Source organism: Scomber scombrus, chromosome 21, assembly GCF_963691925.1.
Source record: "Scomber scombrus chromosome 21, fScoSco1.1, whole genome shotgun sequence".
NCBI lineage: Eukaryota > Metazoa > Chordata > Actinopteri > Scombriformes > Scombridae > Scomber > Scomber scombrus.
This window is the reverse complement of record NC_084990.1, coordinates 1,773,104-1,791,804: the sequence shown is the minus strand read 5'-3', so window position 1 is coordinate 1,791,804 and position 18,701 is coordinate 1,773,104. Positions and strand designations below refer to the sequence as shown.

The 18,701-nt window shown below is 39.6% G+C and overlaps 1 protein-coding gene across 2 annotated transcripts in view; it reads right to left on the bottom strand.

The window, feature by feature from the left end:
• The window catches only part of reep3b (receptor accessory protein 3b), a 46,339-nt gene that overhangs the window by 4,904 nt on the left and 22,734 nt on the right, over window positions 1–18,701 (bottom strand). For both annotated transcript variants that reach the window (XM_062443085.1, XM_062443084.1), the window contains 4 exons: window positions 14,587–14,663; window positions 11,504–11,624; window positions 11,232–11,345; window positions 2,241–2,403 (listed from right to left, as the gene is read on the bottom strand). In XM_062443085.1, coding sequence (XP_062299069.1) covers window positions 2,241–2,403; window positions 11,232–11,345; window positions 11,504–11,624; window positions 14,587–14,663 — 475 coding nt within the window. The remainder of the gene's footprint in view (window positions 1–2,240; window positions 2,404–11,231; window positions 11,346–11,503; window positions 11,625–14,586; window positions 14,664–18,701) is intronic.

Sequence of the window (18,701 nt, the reverse complement as noted above, 5' to 3'; positions counted from 1 at the left end):
TCACTGGAGTGTTTTAATAGTTTTTAGAACACACACACACACACACACACACACACACACACACACACACACACACACACACACACACACACACACACACACACACACACACACACACACACACACACACACACACACACACACACACACACACACACACACACACACACACACACACACACACACGACAGTAGATCAATCACTGTTGGTTTGGCTCGACACAATTATGCGTTTAACACAACAATGAAAGAAAAAAAGAACAAACATGGCCACCAGAGGCTGTGTGATGTCACCTGAAAAGCCTCTATAGCAGGGAGAACCATACAGGGTGAAAACATCTCTCCTCCTTCACTCTGTGTGTGTCTCTGCAGTCTGGCTGAGCTGAATACATAATACACTCTCTCCTCTCTCAGTATGCTAATGCTGTCCACCAGCCTTCCTTTCCTCCATCCACCTCTTCTTCCAATTTACTCCTTCTCCATCCATCCCTTACATCTCCACTTTCTTTCCTCCTATACATTCATCTTTGTCCTCCCCGACCCCTGCCCCGCCCCACCCTAACCCACCCCCCACTCACTGGCTGTGTGTGTGTGTGTGTGTGTGTGAGAGACATATAGACAGAAGGAACAGAGAGAGAAAGAGAGAGAAAAAGAGAGAGAGAGAGAGACTGTGTTTGACATTCCAACAGCATCCCACTCAACCTCATCCTCCTGTCTGCTGGGAAGTCATCACACGCACACACGCGCACACAAACGCGCACACACACGCACACACATGCGCGCACACACACAGCTGCAAAGTGCTTTCATTGAAGTGCCAGCCAACCTGCAGATCTCAGCAAGGATGGATGGAAGGAAGAAAGCACCTGTACGAAAAACCCCTCCAAAAAACTAAAAAAAAGATAAAGACCAAAATGACAAGTTGATATGGCAGTTCAATTCTATGATATTGTCATATCTATCTATTTATCGGTTAGGTGAGATAAGTGATTTCACAGTAGCAGTTGTGAGTATGAGCTAGTGTTGCCTAAAAATGTGGAAATGCGCACTTTTTTCCACCTGAGCTCAGTTCCAGTCAGGCCGTGGTACAGCCTGTACTCTCCAAAGAAAGAACATTTCATGTCTGCATATAGTGACCTCATCATCAGCGGTGATGAGCTTCACCGAGGGAGGACGTAACACACGGGAGATTGACCCGCAGGCAGCTCCACTGATTAGTACGTCGCCAGTGCAGTGACAAGGACAAGTACCCTCGCCAGCTTTCCACCTGCTAGAAGGCAGATTACAGTCTGTTGTAGCTGGCAGCGCTGCTACTGGGAACTGAACCCTGAGTCTCTGCAGTGAGAGCTCCAGTAAGTCATCATGACCTTGGAATGACAGGAAATAAAGGGAAGGTTCTGCTACTTTCTGAATCTTTTCGGTCTTCTTTTTAAATATATAAACACTGTATGTAATTTGAATGTGTTCACAGTGAGTGGAGGCAGGTTTAGCAGATGGAAGTAAACATCTGTGGCTGAATTTGAAAGCAGAATCACACATGACTTCATGAATTTAAAATGTATATAAACATGTCTTATCAGTCTGAATCACAAATGGGACTTCCAATAATGAGACTACCAATTAAAAAATGATTCTCAAGACTTCTCACTCCTGGATTTACACTTCTGGCTTGCTGTGAAATTTGGGATTAATTGTAAGATTTTATTGATCACCTTCAAGGCCTGCTAGGTATATTTCTTCACTAGAATCCCAGGAGGCTGACAGGTCCCTCACATTCACACATACACACTCAGTGCCATTCCTAGATTAAGACTTGCCCAAAGAGACCAGACCCTCATTCACAGCTTTGTACATTTTGTAGGTGCACTTCTTTTTTTTAAAAGTCATTTTTAATTTCATTCATGTTTTAAGATTCCTTCATTTACCTTTTATGCATAGCACTTGAAAGGTTTGACAAATAAAATCTCAACCTGAGCTCCACCTACTAGCATTTTCTGGAGCTTTCAACCACATTAATTTTCCTCAGCAGATGGATTTTTATAAGTTGCATCAAGTAACAGCTGACAAACCAAATCCAGCTAATGAGCTCAGCTACAGCTACAAACCATGAGATGTGCTTACAGGAATGTTTACATATATATGTATGTGTGTGTGTGTGTGTGTGTGTGTGTGTGTGTGTGTGTGTGTGTGTGTGTGTGTGTGTGTGTGTGTGTGTGTGTGTGTGTGTGTGTGTGTGTGTACCTGCTCCGTCAGCAGCGTCAGTGCTCTGGGACCTCCTGATGGCTGGGTTGGCCGACTGGGAGCTGTACTGGTAGAGCTGGTTTCCTCGGTCATCCTGCTGGTTTATCTGTGTGAGGTCATGCATACTGAGGCTACGCAGCTTCTCTGTGATGGCACCCTGACCCTGTGACACACACACATACACACACACACAAAAGTCAATATTGCATCACCAGCAAACAGAACCTCAGATCTCTCAGGGATGAACAGGACTCAAGCCAACACACTGATGAAGTGAGTAAGAGTCTCTACAGCTCCAGTGGGTGGAGAGGCTGGTGTCCCCTCTGAATATGTGGAGGCTTTGAGCTCATTTGAACTGGGTTGCATTTTTGTGTTGCAGTCAAAAAGAATGTAAATATGTGTGCTTAGTGTTTATATACTTTTTTTTTGACTACAACTTAGTATTACACTGCTCAACATCACAGATGTATTTTGCTTGACTGGAGTACCTGTCCTCATAAACTTTCTGTGCACGTCTCACACGTCATCGATTGGCTGCAGCTTTCAACCCACACTGGAGGTAGTTTTAGAGCTGAATGTGAAAACCGACCAGAGAGAGAACTGAGATATGAATCTGTCTGTTTCAACTTATGCATGTGCTGTTGTTTTCTTTGCATTCAGTTTTTCATTGTCAGAGCTTTGACTAGCCCTACATGATCTCTGCATGTATGATGATTCACATTTTTTCCAGTATTTTGGAAATGGGTTATAGAAATGAAGGATGTCTGAAAGAGGCTCTGATTTGACTAAATATGTAATGTAGGTTCTACTGATCAGTACCAGTAAAACTAATGAATCCCATTTATTAGAATCAGTGAGCCATTCCTTAACACTATATGTTAACTACAATATGTGCATAGTGTAAATAAAAGGGATGGATAGGATATACTCAGTGGACATACTGTACACATAGACACACAAACAGGAAATGGTATGATCTTAAAATCTTAAAATTCTACAATGATGGTGATAACGGCACTGAAACTCATCAAAATGAGCAACAGAAGCCCAAAAAGACAACAAAACTGACTGGAGGGACTTTTGATGAAGCATAAAGCAAAGTGAAAAAAGACTATATTAAATGTTATTATGAAATGAAAGTTTTAAACACAGGGACAAAAAAAATCTCCCAAACATTAAGGATATAAATGAAGGAAAATGAGGTTATAAACAGTTCAATGAGTTAAATATGTTTGCAAACACTGTCTATACTTCATAACTGAGCTACCTGGTGTGGTAAAAGAAACAAAAAAAATTGAAAAGCAAAGGATGGGGAGGCATGGAGTCATGGGAGAATAATACTGGTAATGAAATGGCAGGGGAACATTGTGTCCATGCTGCTTACACTGACTGGTTTTTACCTCCCAGAGCAGACTGCTGAAGCACAGAAAGCCTACAGAAAGAGGGCTGTCAGTACAGAGAGACAAAGAGAAACAAAGTCACAAAAGGGTTAGGCTAAGCACGTAAGAGCACATCCACACAACATAACTTGGACCGAGTGTAAGAATGCAATTAGAAACCAAAATCAGTGTGCTCAGCGGTTAGACACTTGAAGCAGTGTGAGTACAGCTGTAGTGATGCATGTTCCCACAGGCCTTCAATATAAACAGGTTCATATCAAAATAGAAGAAGATAAATTCATATCTAGCAGGAGCATGCCTTTTGATAATAACCTACAATCAATTTCATACACTTTTATTGGTAGTCTTTGTTTGTCCTTTTATATGCCACTGAAAGGGAAGCACTGAAATGTTGTACAGTTGATGATGCTGATAATTTGATTGTACGGTTTAGACCTGCTCTATGTGTAAAGTGCCTTGAGATGACTTTTGTTGTGATTAGGTGCTATACAAATAAAGATTGATTGATTGTTGCATGATAAGTTGATAACGTAATTATTTGAAAGGCCTATTAATCGATTAGTTGCTTGGTCTTTAAAATGTCTCACAAACAGTCCACAAACTAAAGATATTCAGTTTACTGTCATAAAGGACTAAAAAACACAGAAAATATTCTCAGACGATTAATCAATAATCAAAATAGTCGGCAATTCATTTGAATCGTTGCAGCTTTATACTTAGCAGGAGCGTGATATTCTGTGTGTGCAAGGATTTTCCCAAAGGTCTTGCTGTACAGTGTTCAGTGTGTTACAAGCCCCGAGGAGAGAACAGACAGTGATCTGACCACATGAACTCATATTTAGAACAGTCCATTACACTGACCATCCAGAGACCTGAGGCAGGTCATTAAGACGAGCCCATATGTGGTATATGTGGTCAGTGAGTGTGTGGCTGCAGGAGAATGACCTGTTGTAAACCATGTACCAATTATGCAGTGAGAGTCTCAGAGACAGGGTAAGCAGCAGGTAGCACGTGTTTATGCACAAGTCAACTACAAGTCTCAAGTACTTTCCATTACTGCTGTTGATTTATAAAAGCACAGCACGGCTTCTTGTTTAAGAGTGAACTCATTTGCTGCTCTGATAAGCCAGTACAGTGTTGTCACAAGTGAAATATCCCATCAACACAGAGACACCCAGAAACTGGAAAGCCTTGAGGGTGTTGAGGGCGTTCCTGCTTTGGGTGTGAATGTTTTGTTGACTCTGTGTTATGCACATAGCAACTGTCCTTTCTAAAACAACGGTGCTAAATAATATGATGAAACGTGTCTATGAGCAAAAAATGGTAAATTAAAAAAATGTATTTTTGTTTTTTCAACAGAGCAATTGATTGACAATAGTGGCTGTCTGTGTTATCTTGAATGCTGCTTGTATTATCATGCATGTTATGATATTATGTATCTTAGAGATCAGTGGTAGTGATAGAAACCAATAGCTGGAAGGATGTTTGAGTCATAGAGAGAAACATTTCATTCATGGCAAAGTAGTAGGTCTTACCATTCCTAACAGAATTTTAGTTAAAATTGTCAAAAAGAACTAAAATCATCAACAGAATGTGCAGAAATAACAGTTTTGACGTTTTGTCAAAGACATCTATGTATGGTGTTGTAGAGATGTCTACTGAAGTTAGCATGCTAACCAGCTAGCTCCAACAGGTCCTGTCCTGAATACTACTTAGTACCTCAGGGGCGATAGTGAGTCCTCAGTCTAACATGTGAGGAAGAAGGTAGCGCTGCCCTGAGCCACCAAAGCAGCAGTAGTGGAGATTTTGAGTCAGGCTGAAAGCTGCAGGACTATTTATATGTCACTTATTTATGTTTTAACTTTTTTTTTTCCAGGTGCGAAACTAACCATTTACATTCCCAATATGTGATCAGTTTATCCAAATAATGCATAGTTGGACGGCGTTGTCAGTAGAAGACACGCAACAGCACAGATTCACTGTCAACAGTTAGCTTTACACTATATAAATCTGCCATAGTGCACCCTTAAGTTGTTTATTTTTTTTAAAATAAAAAGCAGAAGTCACTGTAAAACCATACTACTTTCTGTCACAGTCCAGCTGACTCAGCATGTCAACTGACACACAAGAAATGAGGTTACTCAGAGATATCAGTTAGGCAGGTAACCAGAGAACATGTTTACATGCACTGTAGTAACCTGGTTACGGTCAAATCTATTTACAAATTCAGCAGGTCAGATTATCAGATTGCCTCCATTCTCCTGACTGTATCTTGGAACCATGGCTGATTTGAAGTGACTTACATATATAAAGCCAATTGGAGCTAATGGCCAAGAAATCAGCTTTCTCCAAGGGGAAATCTAGCCGGGTAAATCAGGTCTCTCCAAGCTCCTGCTCCCATTATACAAACCAGGTTTCTTGTTTACAGAAAGCCAAAAGTTCTAGTCCACAGATCAGGGAGCAGAACAACAACTACTGAAGAAAGCTGTAAAACACAACAAGCAGCATGGACAAGTTTTGAAAAACTAGTCTGCTTCTTTAAACCTGCACATGCTTTACAGATTCAATTTAAATCCGCCGCAGGCTACATTTATATTAATATGCATGTTTATTGATGTGCATGCCTCTAAATGCTGAGATGAATTTGCAAAGCAAAGCATGGCCGCGGTCCCTGCAGAAATCTTTCTCAGAAGTGCTCTCTGAGTCGCTGTGGTCCAGTCAGTCTGGTAGGTTCAGACAGGTGGATTTTTATGTACAATGCATCTACTTTTATATACTAGTAGCCAGGGTCAATCAAACTCCAGCTCAAAACACGAAAGGCTTGGAAAGGATTTGAAATAGCACTGCGGTGATAAAACACAGAGAGAAACAGTGAAGAGCAGGACAGGCAGTGGAAATATGAGGAATATAGAAAAACAAGGTGCCAGAGGGAAGAAGGAGAGATTTCCATCTGAGAAAGGACAAATAAAAAGAGACAGAGAGCGAGAGAGAGAGGAAGAAAGAGAGAAAGCAGGAGACTAGAATGTGTGAGAGTTAGAGAGAGAGAGAGAGAGAGAGAGAGAGAGAGAGAGAGAGAGAGAGAGAGAGAGAGAGAGAGAGAGAGAGAGAGAGAGAGAGAGAGAGAGAGAGAGACATAGCTTTGAGAGTGATTAATAGAATGTTTCATGTAAGCAGAGACAGGAGGGGTTTACAAGTCCCAGACTAGTGTCACTACAAGGACACACACACACACACACACACACACACACACACACACACACACACACACACACACACACACACACACACACACACACACACACACACACACACACACACACACACACACACACACACACACACACACACACACACACACACACACACACACACACACACAATACTTGACAGTACACACAGGGAAGTTAGAGCTGCAGCCAAGAATGTCTAAGTTCACAGTCACACTCTTGGTTTTGTTTGGTCTGTCTGTATCTACTCTGTCTTGACATTTACATACTGTTCATATTCTGACCTCTCATAGTATGGTAGCTCAGGTATCACTTTATAATTAGTCCCTTTAGCTTTGACACTATTTCTTTATAGAGAAAACCTTAACAATCACACTATATTATGATTTCACGTTATCTAAAAATAAGACAGCCATACTTATTATTGTGAATGTTATTGAAAGTGAAGGATCATTCGGCAACATCAATTTTGAATAGTAGCTTTCCATTATAACCATTAAAACCACCAATACTGCCTGCAAACCACATGCTCTCCTTTTCTGTCAACTGTACACTATCAACTCCACATTGAATGTATTAGTCATTCAAACATAATGACAAACTGGTTTGCTGTTACAAACCTTGGGGCAATAAACTGCAGGACTGCAGACTGATCAGGGCAAGATTTGGATTACTGTGCTGTGGCTGCTGTGTGGGGGAAGGATAGGTGCTGCCAGTGTTGGGGAAGCTACTTTGCGAGCGTAGCTTGTAAAACTACATGTAGTTCATCCTGACAGTAGTTTATAAAACTACATGTAGTTCATCCTGATAGTAGTTTATAAAACTACATGTAGTTCATCCTGATAGTAGTTTATAAAACTACATGTAGTTCATCCTGACAGTAGTTTATAAAACTACATGTAGTTCATCCTGATAGTAGTTTATAAAACTACATGTAGTTCATCCTGATAGTGGTTTATAAAACTACATGTAGTTCATCCTGACAGTAGTTTATAAAACTACATGTAGTTCATCCTGATAGTAGTTTATAAAACTACATGTAGTTCATCCTGATAGTAGTTTATAAAACTACATGTAGTTCATCCTGATAGTAGTTTATAAAACTACATGTAGTTCATCCTGATAGTAGTTTATAAAACTACATGTAGTTCATCCTGACAGTAGTTTATAAAACTACATGTAGTTCATCCTGATAGTAGTTTGTAAAACATGTCATGTTGGTCAACATACTGTAGGTTCACCATAGACATGTTGGGTAATCTATAGACATGTTGGGTAATATAAAGAGAAAATGAAAATCCTACCCCAATACCCACATCTACACAGTCTACAAAAAATGTAATAAACAACCCAAAGAGGCAGACATATTCTAGATCGGTGTGTCTTGAACAACAATGTTGGCATGTCATGACATGATTCATGCCTTTTTTCAAAGAGAGTTCTGGAGCACAATAATTTTTAATAAAAAATATTTCATGTTATTGGCCAAAATTGTTGTTAGTAAATTGAGTAGTTAAACAAAAAAAATGACCCAGAAAGTAGTTGAAATACTTGACGCAGCACAAAATATGAATGTGGTTTAACTACCAGCAAGTTACAGTAGTTAAGCTATGTAGTTCAACTACATGTAGTTTAAGTCTCCCCAACACTGGGTGTTGCCTTTATGTGAGAGACTTCATGTGAGCTTTTCCTCCATGTTGTCACTGTGTCCTTTATCATCTTACAATAACAGATCCACCCAATCACTCCTTCCACTGCACCAAATCAGTGAAAAAGGGACTCGGATACTTTTTATAGTCCTATGAAAGCTGCCCCTCACTGCATGGAGGACTATGTTGGGCAACCACTATGTTCCTAGGAGTTGATGGGTTTGATTTGTTACTTATATAAACTTGTTTACAGGTGCAGATGCTGTGAAAAGTGTCCTTGTGACCCCATGTCCCCACTGCATGTACACACTGATCTATGTATGTACACACTGAGTTTTACTCTTTCACTGTTTCAATATTGCTACACAACACCTCAAAGGTTCACTGGACCCATCTGGATGGTAACCATAGCAAATGATAACAATGTGGTGGGACATGGACAGTTGTCATGACAGTTTCAATTAGGACTGGGCGATATGGGCACAATCAAATATTTTGACCAAATAACAACCGATATTTTGACAATATTGTAGGGATGATTATCGGTGCTTTCTCAGAATATTTACACAATGAGATTTTTGATAAATAATCATCAGTAATGTGAATATAATGACTGATAATAGAACGGTCTATTAAGCTCAGAAAATGACATTTTTACTGTAATGCAGCCTTTAAAATTAAAAGCAGAAAAAAGACAACTCCTATTCCATATCATGATATTACGATATTCAAAATCTAAGACGATATCTATAAAATATCACAATATCAATATCATATTGATTTATTGCCAGGCCCAAGTGTAAATGTCCCCAACACATCTACAGTTTCACTGTTACAAGTTTCCTGATAACCATCTTTTAACTTGATTTGACTCCCTCTGGTCACTTTTCCAAATTGACGTAGAACTCCTTGTATGTGCAAAATACTTAGACCAGCTGCACAAAAATAAATCATTTTGACATGTTACGATTTTTGCATATTTTTTTGGGCCACTTTAGGAAATGTCATAAAATTTGAGGTTTGAAAATGTAATAGGTTCTGTTGGGTTTTTTATTGCTTTCAAATGTTAAAATGAGTCAAACAGTACTTAATGGTGAAGTCATTCATTTTTTTCTCCTGTTTTTATTAGAGGGTTCATCACTTTTCTTGGCTTTTTATTATTTTTCTAGAAAAGGAAAAGAGTGTGTTGAAGACAGTCGGTCTGCTTGCACAGACCTGCATAATGTTAAAATCATGTAAAGACTGAACTAAATACCCTGCTCTCTCTATGGCTGCTTCATTTAGCCATATCAGAACACCGCTGGCTATATACCTGCAAGAACAAGGACGACTGCTTCACTGATGTTGAATTTCTACCAGCTGCTTTTAGTGGAAATGCTGTGGTAAAAATGTGTTGAATCTTTTCACAAAAGTGTTGGCAGAGACAGTACACAATCTGAAACATGTGGATTCATTCATGTCAAATCATTTAAAATAAGCACATATGGATACAATTCTACTCTGACAGGACAGTGCAGTCTCTCCAGTTATCCATCATGATCCCAAAATACATCAAATGTTCAGAGTCTGCCCTCTCTCTTTTTAACTTCATCTTGTTCCAACAAATGAGTCAATTCTTATTTTCTCATTGGTTTTATTAATCTATTTTTGTTGGGTTTTTTTAAGCTTGGCAAATGCATTATCCTAATAGAGACACTGGGACATATATGTTACTCATTTGGAGAATTAAGTATCATCCAATTTTGCCAGTTTATCATCATAAGTGGGAAATGTTGGTTTAGCAGCCGTATAGTACATTAATCACATAATAATGGCAGAAAGGTAAAATTCTCTCAGCCGATGTAGTATGAGCTGTGAAAGCCTGGAACTAATACCAGTGGTCTTCTTCTGATCAGCGCCTGCAGCTCAGAACCCACATGTTCTGAAGCAACACGGCCATTTATGTTGAACAGTGACTGATGAACCCCAGGATCAGGTATCACACTAAATCATTACATGCATGCTATGGTCTTCTGCTGTGAATGTGGATCCAATAACCTGCCTCTCTATTTAGTAGTAGATTTCCGCTGCCTGGGATTACCTCAGTGCAGTGGAGCCTTAGACGGGAGATCAGCAGGGATTATCTGATACACTCAGGAATTCACGCAATGCTGATGAAACCAGTTCACACACACATTTCATTTATACTGACTCTGCAGTGAGAGGTAGCTGAGGGACAACAAGGTACTTCAGAGAGAGAGAGAGACACGCACATGGAGGATACATTTGCAACAGTACAGTATTCCAGAATTGCAACTTTCCTGCACTCATTTACCCCAATAACTCTACTTTTGTTTGTGTTCTCCTAATTGTGATTTAATAACCTGAGTGAGTACATTCTGTACCAAGAGGTTAGAGTCTATGAGACGATCTGCTGGAATGCTTTACTGAAGAAAACCGGTAGAAAAGCTCTGGTGTGTGTAAATGAAGGCAGCTACAACTTCCACAGTTTTTACATAGAAAAAACATGTCTAATATATTCATCCTAATCAGTAAAGATAAAGGCATTAGGGAGAAGGGGAAGGAAAAGTAAGATGCTGGGTACCAACAGTAATGCTATAGTGAAGTTATGGTTAATACACAGAGGCATAATAATAATAATAATAATAATAATAATGATAATAATACAGTGTTATAATAAATGCAGCACTTTTCAAAGAATTCTTAGTCACTTGCCTTGACAGCGGCAGTGACGGCAGCAGTAGCAGCGATGCTCAGCCCCTGCTTCCCAAAGTTCACCATGGTTTCATAGCTCCTCTCCTTGGCCTGCACAATATAATCATCTATTTCCTAGAGGGAGAAAATCAATAACACTTTTCAAGTGGACACTTTAATCGAGTAAAAAGCTGAGACTTTAATATGTTCAAGTACACACACACACACACACACACACACAACAACAAACGGGCCGTGCATACAGACATAGATGGATGGATGGGTGATCTTACCCTCTCTCTGGAAGACAGCAGCGGGTGCAGACACTTTCTGTAAATGAGGCTTGCTCCTCTGGTGTAAGGAGACAGCAGCCAGATCACAAAGGCTATCTTGAGCTCGTAGTACAGAGGAAACCTGGACACACACATGCAGAGGGAGCATCTCAATGTTAATAAGGGCTGATATTAACTCTGTGTTCCAGCATAATCATTTAGCTGTCGTTGCTATGAGGCAATTATAATTACATTAGTAAACACTCAAAAGGGAACCGCTAAGGTTCTCCAAGTTAAATGTGAGACTTTTAAAGAGCTTCTTATAACCCCTTTTAATGAAATTTAATGCCAACTTCATGGTCATACTGGCTAAAGTATGAAGGATATCATGGAGAATCAGTATGGATTTTTAGCCCTGGAACATAAGTATTTAGTACTTGAATTTAATAAAACATTTTATTATAATAATCACATTCATATTTAATAGACAGTAGCTTTGTGAGGGGTGTATGAGAGCGAGAGAGTGTGTGTAATCTAATAACACAGAATGAGTAAGATGTGTATTTCATTAGGAGCCCTCACCCCTCTCCATGGTCTCATATAGTGCCTTTGGGTCACAAAGCTATTTAAAGTGAAAATAATCATGTAAAATAAATAACAGACATAACATGCAGTAAATGAGGCTCAGAAAGTGCAGCAGTCCAGTCTCACTGTGTAGCTGTGTGTGTCAGTGAGTGTCACTACACACAAGAGCCTACAGTGTGTGCTTGGCTGCAGTCTGTTCATCCAGGTTCTTGGGCTCAGCCAGCTTCTCCTCGTGGCTCCTTCTCAAAGCGTTGGACTTAGCAATGAGCTCTGACATGTTGCTGCCAACTTGCTTGCCCTCAGTTTCGTCCGCCAACTTGTCTGCATCTCAGGCCAGACCTTCAGACACTTCCTGGATGGCACTTCTACTCTTTTTAAGTTGTTCCAGGTGCTCCTCTGTGACCCTTCTTTGTTGGCCCTGCGCCTCAGATTCCTTCTTTCTTCTCTCATTCTCAACATGGATTGAGTATCTGCTCTTGGCTGCTGCGGCAGAGTTAAGGAGCTCTGGTGTGAGGGAGACCGTGGTAACCCCACCATGAAGTGACACATAATCACACACAGTTCTATGTGCAGAGATGAGTTCCTCCTGGATATTAACACATCTCAACTTCTTTAATCAAGTCTCTCATGAAGGGGAAAGTACACTGGGAACTTTCTACACCGTCTTTCAGAGTCTAACATTAGTGGAACAGCAATCAGCAGTAACAGTGAGAACAGCTGACCAACATACACTGTAGCATTCAACAACTTGAACCAATTAACTAAATGTTCACCCTCTCTTAATTTGTCTCATTTGAAACTTGAAAAAGTTAAGATGCTTTCAAATTAATTAATTAAATGAATTAGACAACTTTTTTATCTTATCAACCAGTTGTGTTTTATATATTCATCAGCATGCAAGGTCATTGATAAGCAGTGGAGATAATAAAACCTGTGTAAGCCAACTTTTTCCCCACACAAAGACTTGAACCAAAGCCAACTTCCTATGTCCTGTTTGCCACCTGCTGATTAAAGTGAAAGGGTTAGCCCTGAAGCTAGCCACAATGGGTTAGCCAAGCCTGGCCAGGTTCACAAAAGGTGTACTGACCTTTAAGGTGGACCATCTATTCTCATTGTAGTGACGATCTCAGCTGCTACTAAACTGAGAGCGGAGAAATGTCTGAGTTTTGCTGCTGTGGTGCTCGTAAATGTATTTTTGTTTTCTTTGTTAAGACAAACACAAATTGACTGATGTGTATATGAACTTGAATTAAACTCATAAAAACCCTTTTTTTGTGAGCATCGCACTCGCCCCAACATATAAAAATGACTGCTAGCATTTCTAAAACCCCCAAATTCTCCTAAAACTCTTCACTCCCACTACCAAACTGATGGGTGTGTGGGCCGTGTTTGTAGGCTGCAACTATGGTGGAAATGATCAAGGTAAAACTAGGAGGTCCTGCCAGCTCTCAAATAGGAAAATATGGTATTTGAACCAATATTACCATATTACCTGTAATTGTGGCATAAAATGTTCTAAAAATGACCGTCTGGCCGTTGATTCAGGGCCCAAGATGAGCAGGAACATGTATAAGAGGTCTTTTATCCCTTATGCCATACAGGCACTGAATGTAAAATGAACGCACTATGAATTCAAGTATTTTTTTAAAGACACATTTTAACAGGTTTGAACTTGTTACAATGGTTGTTGCTGTTTTTCTGCCCCTTTCCACAATTGTCAGTTGTATGATTTTGATGTTGTGCAGAGTTGGTGTATGTCTTTAATGTCTTCACAATACAGTGTGTATTGTTTGTATTTTTCAATGTATTGGAGGAAGTCGAAAACAAATTTCCACTAAGGTGGACAATAAATTAAATGTAATTCAATAATATTGTTTATCATAATTATTTCGGGGACAATATATGGTCAAACTTAATGAATAATCATGTTGGGTCTAAACACGGGCAGGTCTTTAGACAGTGTCAAGGTCCCACTACCCCAATGATAGAGATATACATAAATGGCCATCAAGAGTCCACATAACCAACCTTTACCTTCCAGAACACTCTCTATGTACACCTCTTAACTGCACAAAATACATCATTTTGAAATATTTACAGTTTTGTATATTCTGAGAAAAGTCATCAAATTTCAGGTTTAAAGAATGTCATTAAGGGTGTCTTTACTACTTTCAAATGTTAAAATAGGTTAGAAGGTGTGGCTGCACTGGGCTGAGCAGCTGTGCTGGTCTCTGAAGGACAGTCAGGCAGTGCTCAGTATGTACTACAAGTTGCTACTGAATAAATGCTAGAGATAACCCAGAACCAAGCAGAGTTCCTGTGCTTTGTTTAGCAGGTGCACAACAATGTGACAGAGGTTCAGTTGAGGTGTGTGGGTGCATGTAAAAAGATGGTGTGTCATTAATCACTGGTAAATGGGAGGTTAAATGTGAAATTGATTCCAGGTGATATCTAGTAGGTGCATGTAATGAGAGAATGCATGCATTTGTGTGTGTGTGTGTATTTGTGTGTTCACTCACCATGCCAGCGTGAGGTCAGTGATGGTCTCCACCACAGTGTAGAGGGCAAACACGATCCAGTACATCATCCATCGGACCTACACACACAAGAGAAGATCAAACCTTCAGTACAACACATATCAGATTATGTGACACATGTTTCCATCATCCTAAAAACCTCATGTTAATATCAGCTGTTTATTTGTCCTTGAAAAAACTGTCAAAACTGCACAGTGCATTTTGGAGACTCATGAATATTTGATTCTAGCCTGCAGTCATTGGTGTAACTTGTGTGTGTGTGTGTGTGTGTGTGTGTGTGTGTGTGTGTGTGTGTGTGTGTGTGTGTGTGTGTGTGTGTGTGTGTGTGTGTGTGTGTGTGTGTGTGTGTGTGTGTGTGTGTGTGTGTGTGTGTGTGTGTGGTAAAATGAGTTTCTGATAGGAACACAGAAAAGATGTGAGGTCTAACTGTGTGTTGTTCTACTAACTGTGCTCTGAATGAATGTAACAAGTGAACATGGTCATTATGGTGAACACTTGAGGACTTTAATAACTGGATTAAGGTCTTAAAGTTACAGAATCTGAGCCTCAGATAGTATTCTTCTCTTTTCTTCCTCCTTTTATCCTCTACCTCTTTCCCTCTCCGGCCAGTAAAGAAAGGGCAAACAGAGGTTACAGAGATTTTTTTTGCTTTCATTCATTCTTCTGTCCTCCCTGCTCTCTTCCTCGCTCCCTCCATCCCTCTTTTAAGGGCTTTCCAGGCTCTTCTGGCTCTATTTCCATATCAAAGCCGGTGTTAGACGGTGGCGGGTAGGCAGACAGTCACATGGCAGGCTGAGGTATTAGCTAGACCCGGCTGCTGCCGCATGACTGAGCACACACTGACACTAGCTAATGAAATGTCAGAGAGAGTGTGTGTGTGTGTGTGTGTGTGTGTGTGTGTGTGTGTGTGTGTGTGTGTGTGTGTGTGTGTAGACTGTGAGACTGTGTGTTAAAAGAGAAAGAACAAGAGAGAGGGACAGTGAACACAAACACACACATTCATCTGTCTCACAAGCACAAACTCACACACACACACATACACACACCTGCAGTCCAACTCACATTAGGCGTACACTACACACACACACACACACTTTCTCTCCAGTGCCTGCACCATTACTGCTGGACTGGTTAATTGGTGACCTCATAGTGAACTCCCTCTCACACAGAGGCTCATGGGAATGATAAATGTAAAGGGGACAGAGTGAAACACAGAGCCGGTGAGATGGAGAGAACGTCTAATTTATATGTTTCAATCTACTTCTGCCTGCACCGCTTTCTTCTACCACTCCCTTTCATCTTCCACTTCTCTCTCTCTCTCTCTCTCTCTCTCTCTCTCTCTCTCTCTCTCTCTCTCTCTCTCTCTCTCTCTCTCTCTCTCTCTCTCTCTCTCTCTCTCTCTCTCTCTCTCTCTCTCTCTCTCTCTCTCTCTCTCTCTCTCTCTCTCTCTCTCTCTCTCTCTCTCTCTCTCTCTCTCTCTCTCTCTCTCTCTCTCTCTCATCTTTCATCTCATCAGTAGGGATGACATTAAGACGTGACCTCCGTGAAATACACAGCAGCCATTTTGCCTTCCTGAGGCAATAGCAGACATTTACTGGCCCTGTCTGTGAATAACTGCCTTCCATTAAAAAGAAGAAAAAAAAAAAACACCTGACATCAGCTTTTTACAGCAACCGGCTACAACCAACCAGCAATCCAGTTTAACTGTGAAATATTTAAAGTGACTAAATATCTTTTAAGTTTTTACTTTGAAGCATTTTCATGTACAGCTAATAAGTAAAATGTTGCTATAGTATAAAATCCAGTGCAAATGTAAATATCTTAATAGTCATCACAGCCACACAGTAGCTCCTCATGATCCTTTCTGCCTAGGATTCAAACACAGAGGGGCAGAAAGAGCAGTTTTCTGATTTAACAAAGCAGCCAATCAAGAGCCCAAACAACCAGGAAACTTGGTTGGCTTATCTGTTTTTACACTTTATAGTACATGTGTCTTATAGAAAAAGACAAAGAATTGACATTACTATTCCACTCGACTTATTTTCAAGTATTTTGTCCATTTTTTTAGTCGTTTTGTGCAACAAACCAACAACAAATCCCAACAATATTCAATATGCTATCATAGAAGACTAATTAACGCAGTAAATATGTATACTGTAGAAGCTACAAGAACAACGTATTTGGTAGATTTCCTAAAATGACAAATGATCAAAATTAGAACAATAACTTTTATGTTAATTCAAGTTTCCTAACATGCACCAATCCAATTCAAAACAACTGGAGCTGCAAGTAATACTTCATTAATGGATATGTCAATGGAAAGCAAAATTATAATAATCTATTTATCTATTTATAATAGTCTATTTTGCTAGTTGATGAATTGCTTTTGTCATTTTTCAAGCAAAAATGCAACATGTGTTTTTCTTCCAGTTTCTCAAACGTGGCAGTTTGCTGGGTTCATATGTTATATACTGTATGACAGGAAGTTAAGTTTCATACTGTTAGTCAGACAAAACTATCTAACTGATGACATCATCATGAAATTCTGAATGATATTTTTTCCCTATTTCTTAGAATTAGTTGTGAAAATCCTCTTCAGATGAATTGATGATGTGACTTAAAACCTTTAAATGAAAGTAGTTTAATCAGAAGCACAAACAACCTGGAGGCTCATGTTGACTCCTCTGACGATACTGATACAACTGCATGAAACTTCCATTCCACTCTGTTCTGACAGAATTCTCTATCACTCCCACAGAGACAATCAGAAGAGGTGCTGTCACTGTTCTCTCTCTAGATACATTAGACTGTCTGCATGCACTCACATCTAAATGAATACTGAAGTCAACCATGTTAATCACTGATCATTTCTATTTATTAGAAGTTTACTTTTAAAAGAAGTCTGTGTGTTTTTACATCCAGTCATTTACAGGTGATGTAAACTCATCACTACTTTCTCAATGTTAATCTTTTCTCTCAACACATTCTGCACTAATGTCATCCTCAGCACTCTGTTACTCTGACATATACTTTTAATGACAATTTACAACCAGTCAAAAATGTGGGTCACATTTGAGTCATTTTGACATTTGAAAGCATTTAAAAACCACACCAATTACATTCTTTAAGCCTCACATTTTATGACTTTTCCTATGGTAGCCTTGAATGTCCAAAACTGGAAATATTTTTAAAATGAATTATTTTTGTGCAGCTGGTACACATTTTTGCTGATAGTGTTAAAAGGCTATCATGTAGCCTAACACTGTCTCATCCTTCACTTTCAATAAATCAACAGAAATAATTATTGATTTTATATTCTCATTTTAGATAACATAAGATCATAATACAGTGAGATTGTCAGTATGTTTTCACTATAATAGTGTCAAATCTGAAGAAAACATGAGCACAAAATACATGTGTGGTTCAAAATTTGGTATAGGCACTAACTTTAAAAGGAATACTTCAGCTGGATCAGAATATGTTGTGAATGTGTAAAAGTGTTAATTGTGCTGGTAGAGTTACAATGAGTTTCTACAACTGTCATAAACTGTTGGGCTCCTCTCTGCTTTTATCATTTCATCTCTGCTTCCAGTGGTGAGGTTTTACACAGCAGTTTTATCACAGATGGCCTAACTACTGCTGCTGGGCATCGCCTTTAATGTGTGATTGACAGGTCATGATTTCACTTGCGCAGCACATAACACAGTCTCTATAATTATGTATCATTTTGGTGGAGAGAGGTGATTCAAGATCATTCGATATTCCTTTAGCTTGAAGGCATTTAATAAGCAGAGTATAGTTTCACAACTCATAAAACTGATTGCATCAACAGTAAGTGTATCATTTACATTACTGCTCCCATTAAAGCTCCACACACACTCCACTGGTACCCAGTCAATCCAGGACTAGAACAGACCAGACGCAGAATCCCACTGAAAAATAAGTAGCGGTTGTCTAAACATACACATAAACAGATTAAGTGATATACAGTAGTTATATTACATACTGCTGCCTTCTGTGATTTCAGTATGAACAACACAGCCATCAGACAAGTCTGCTCAAGTCAGGCTGGCATCCAGGCATCTCAGCACAGACAC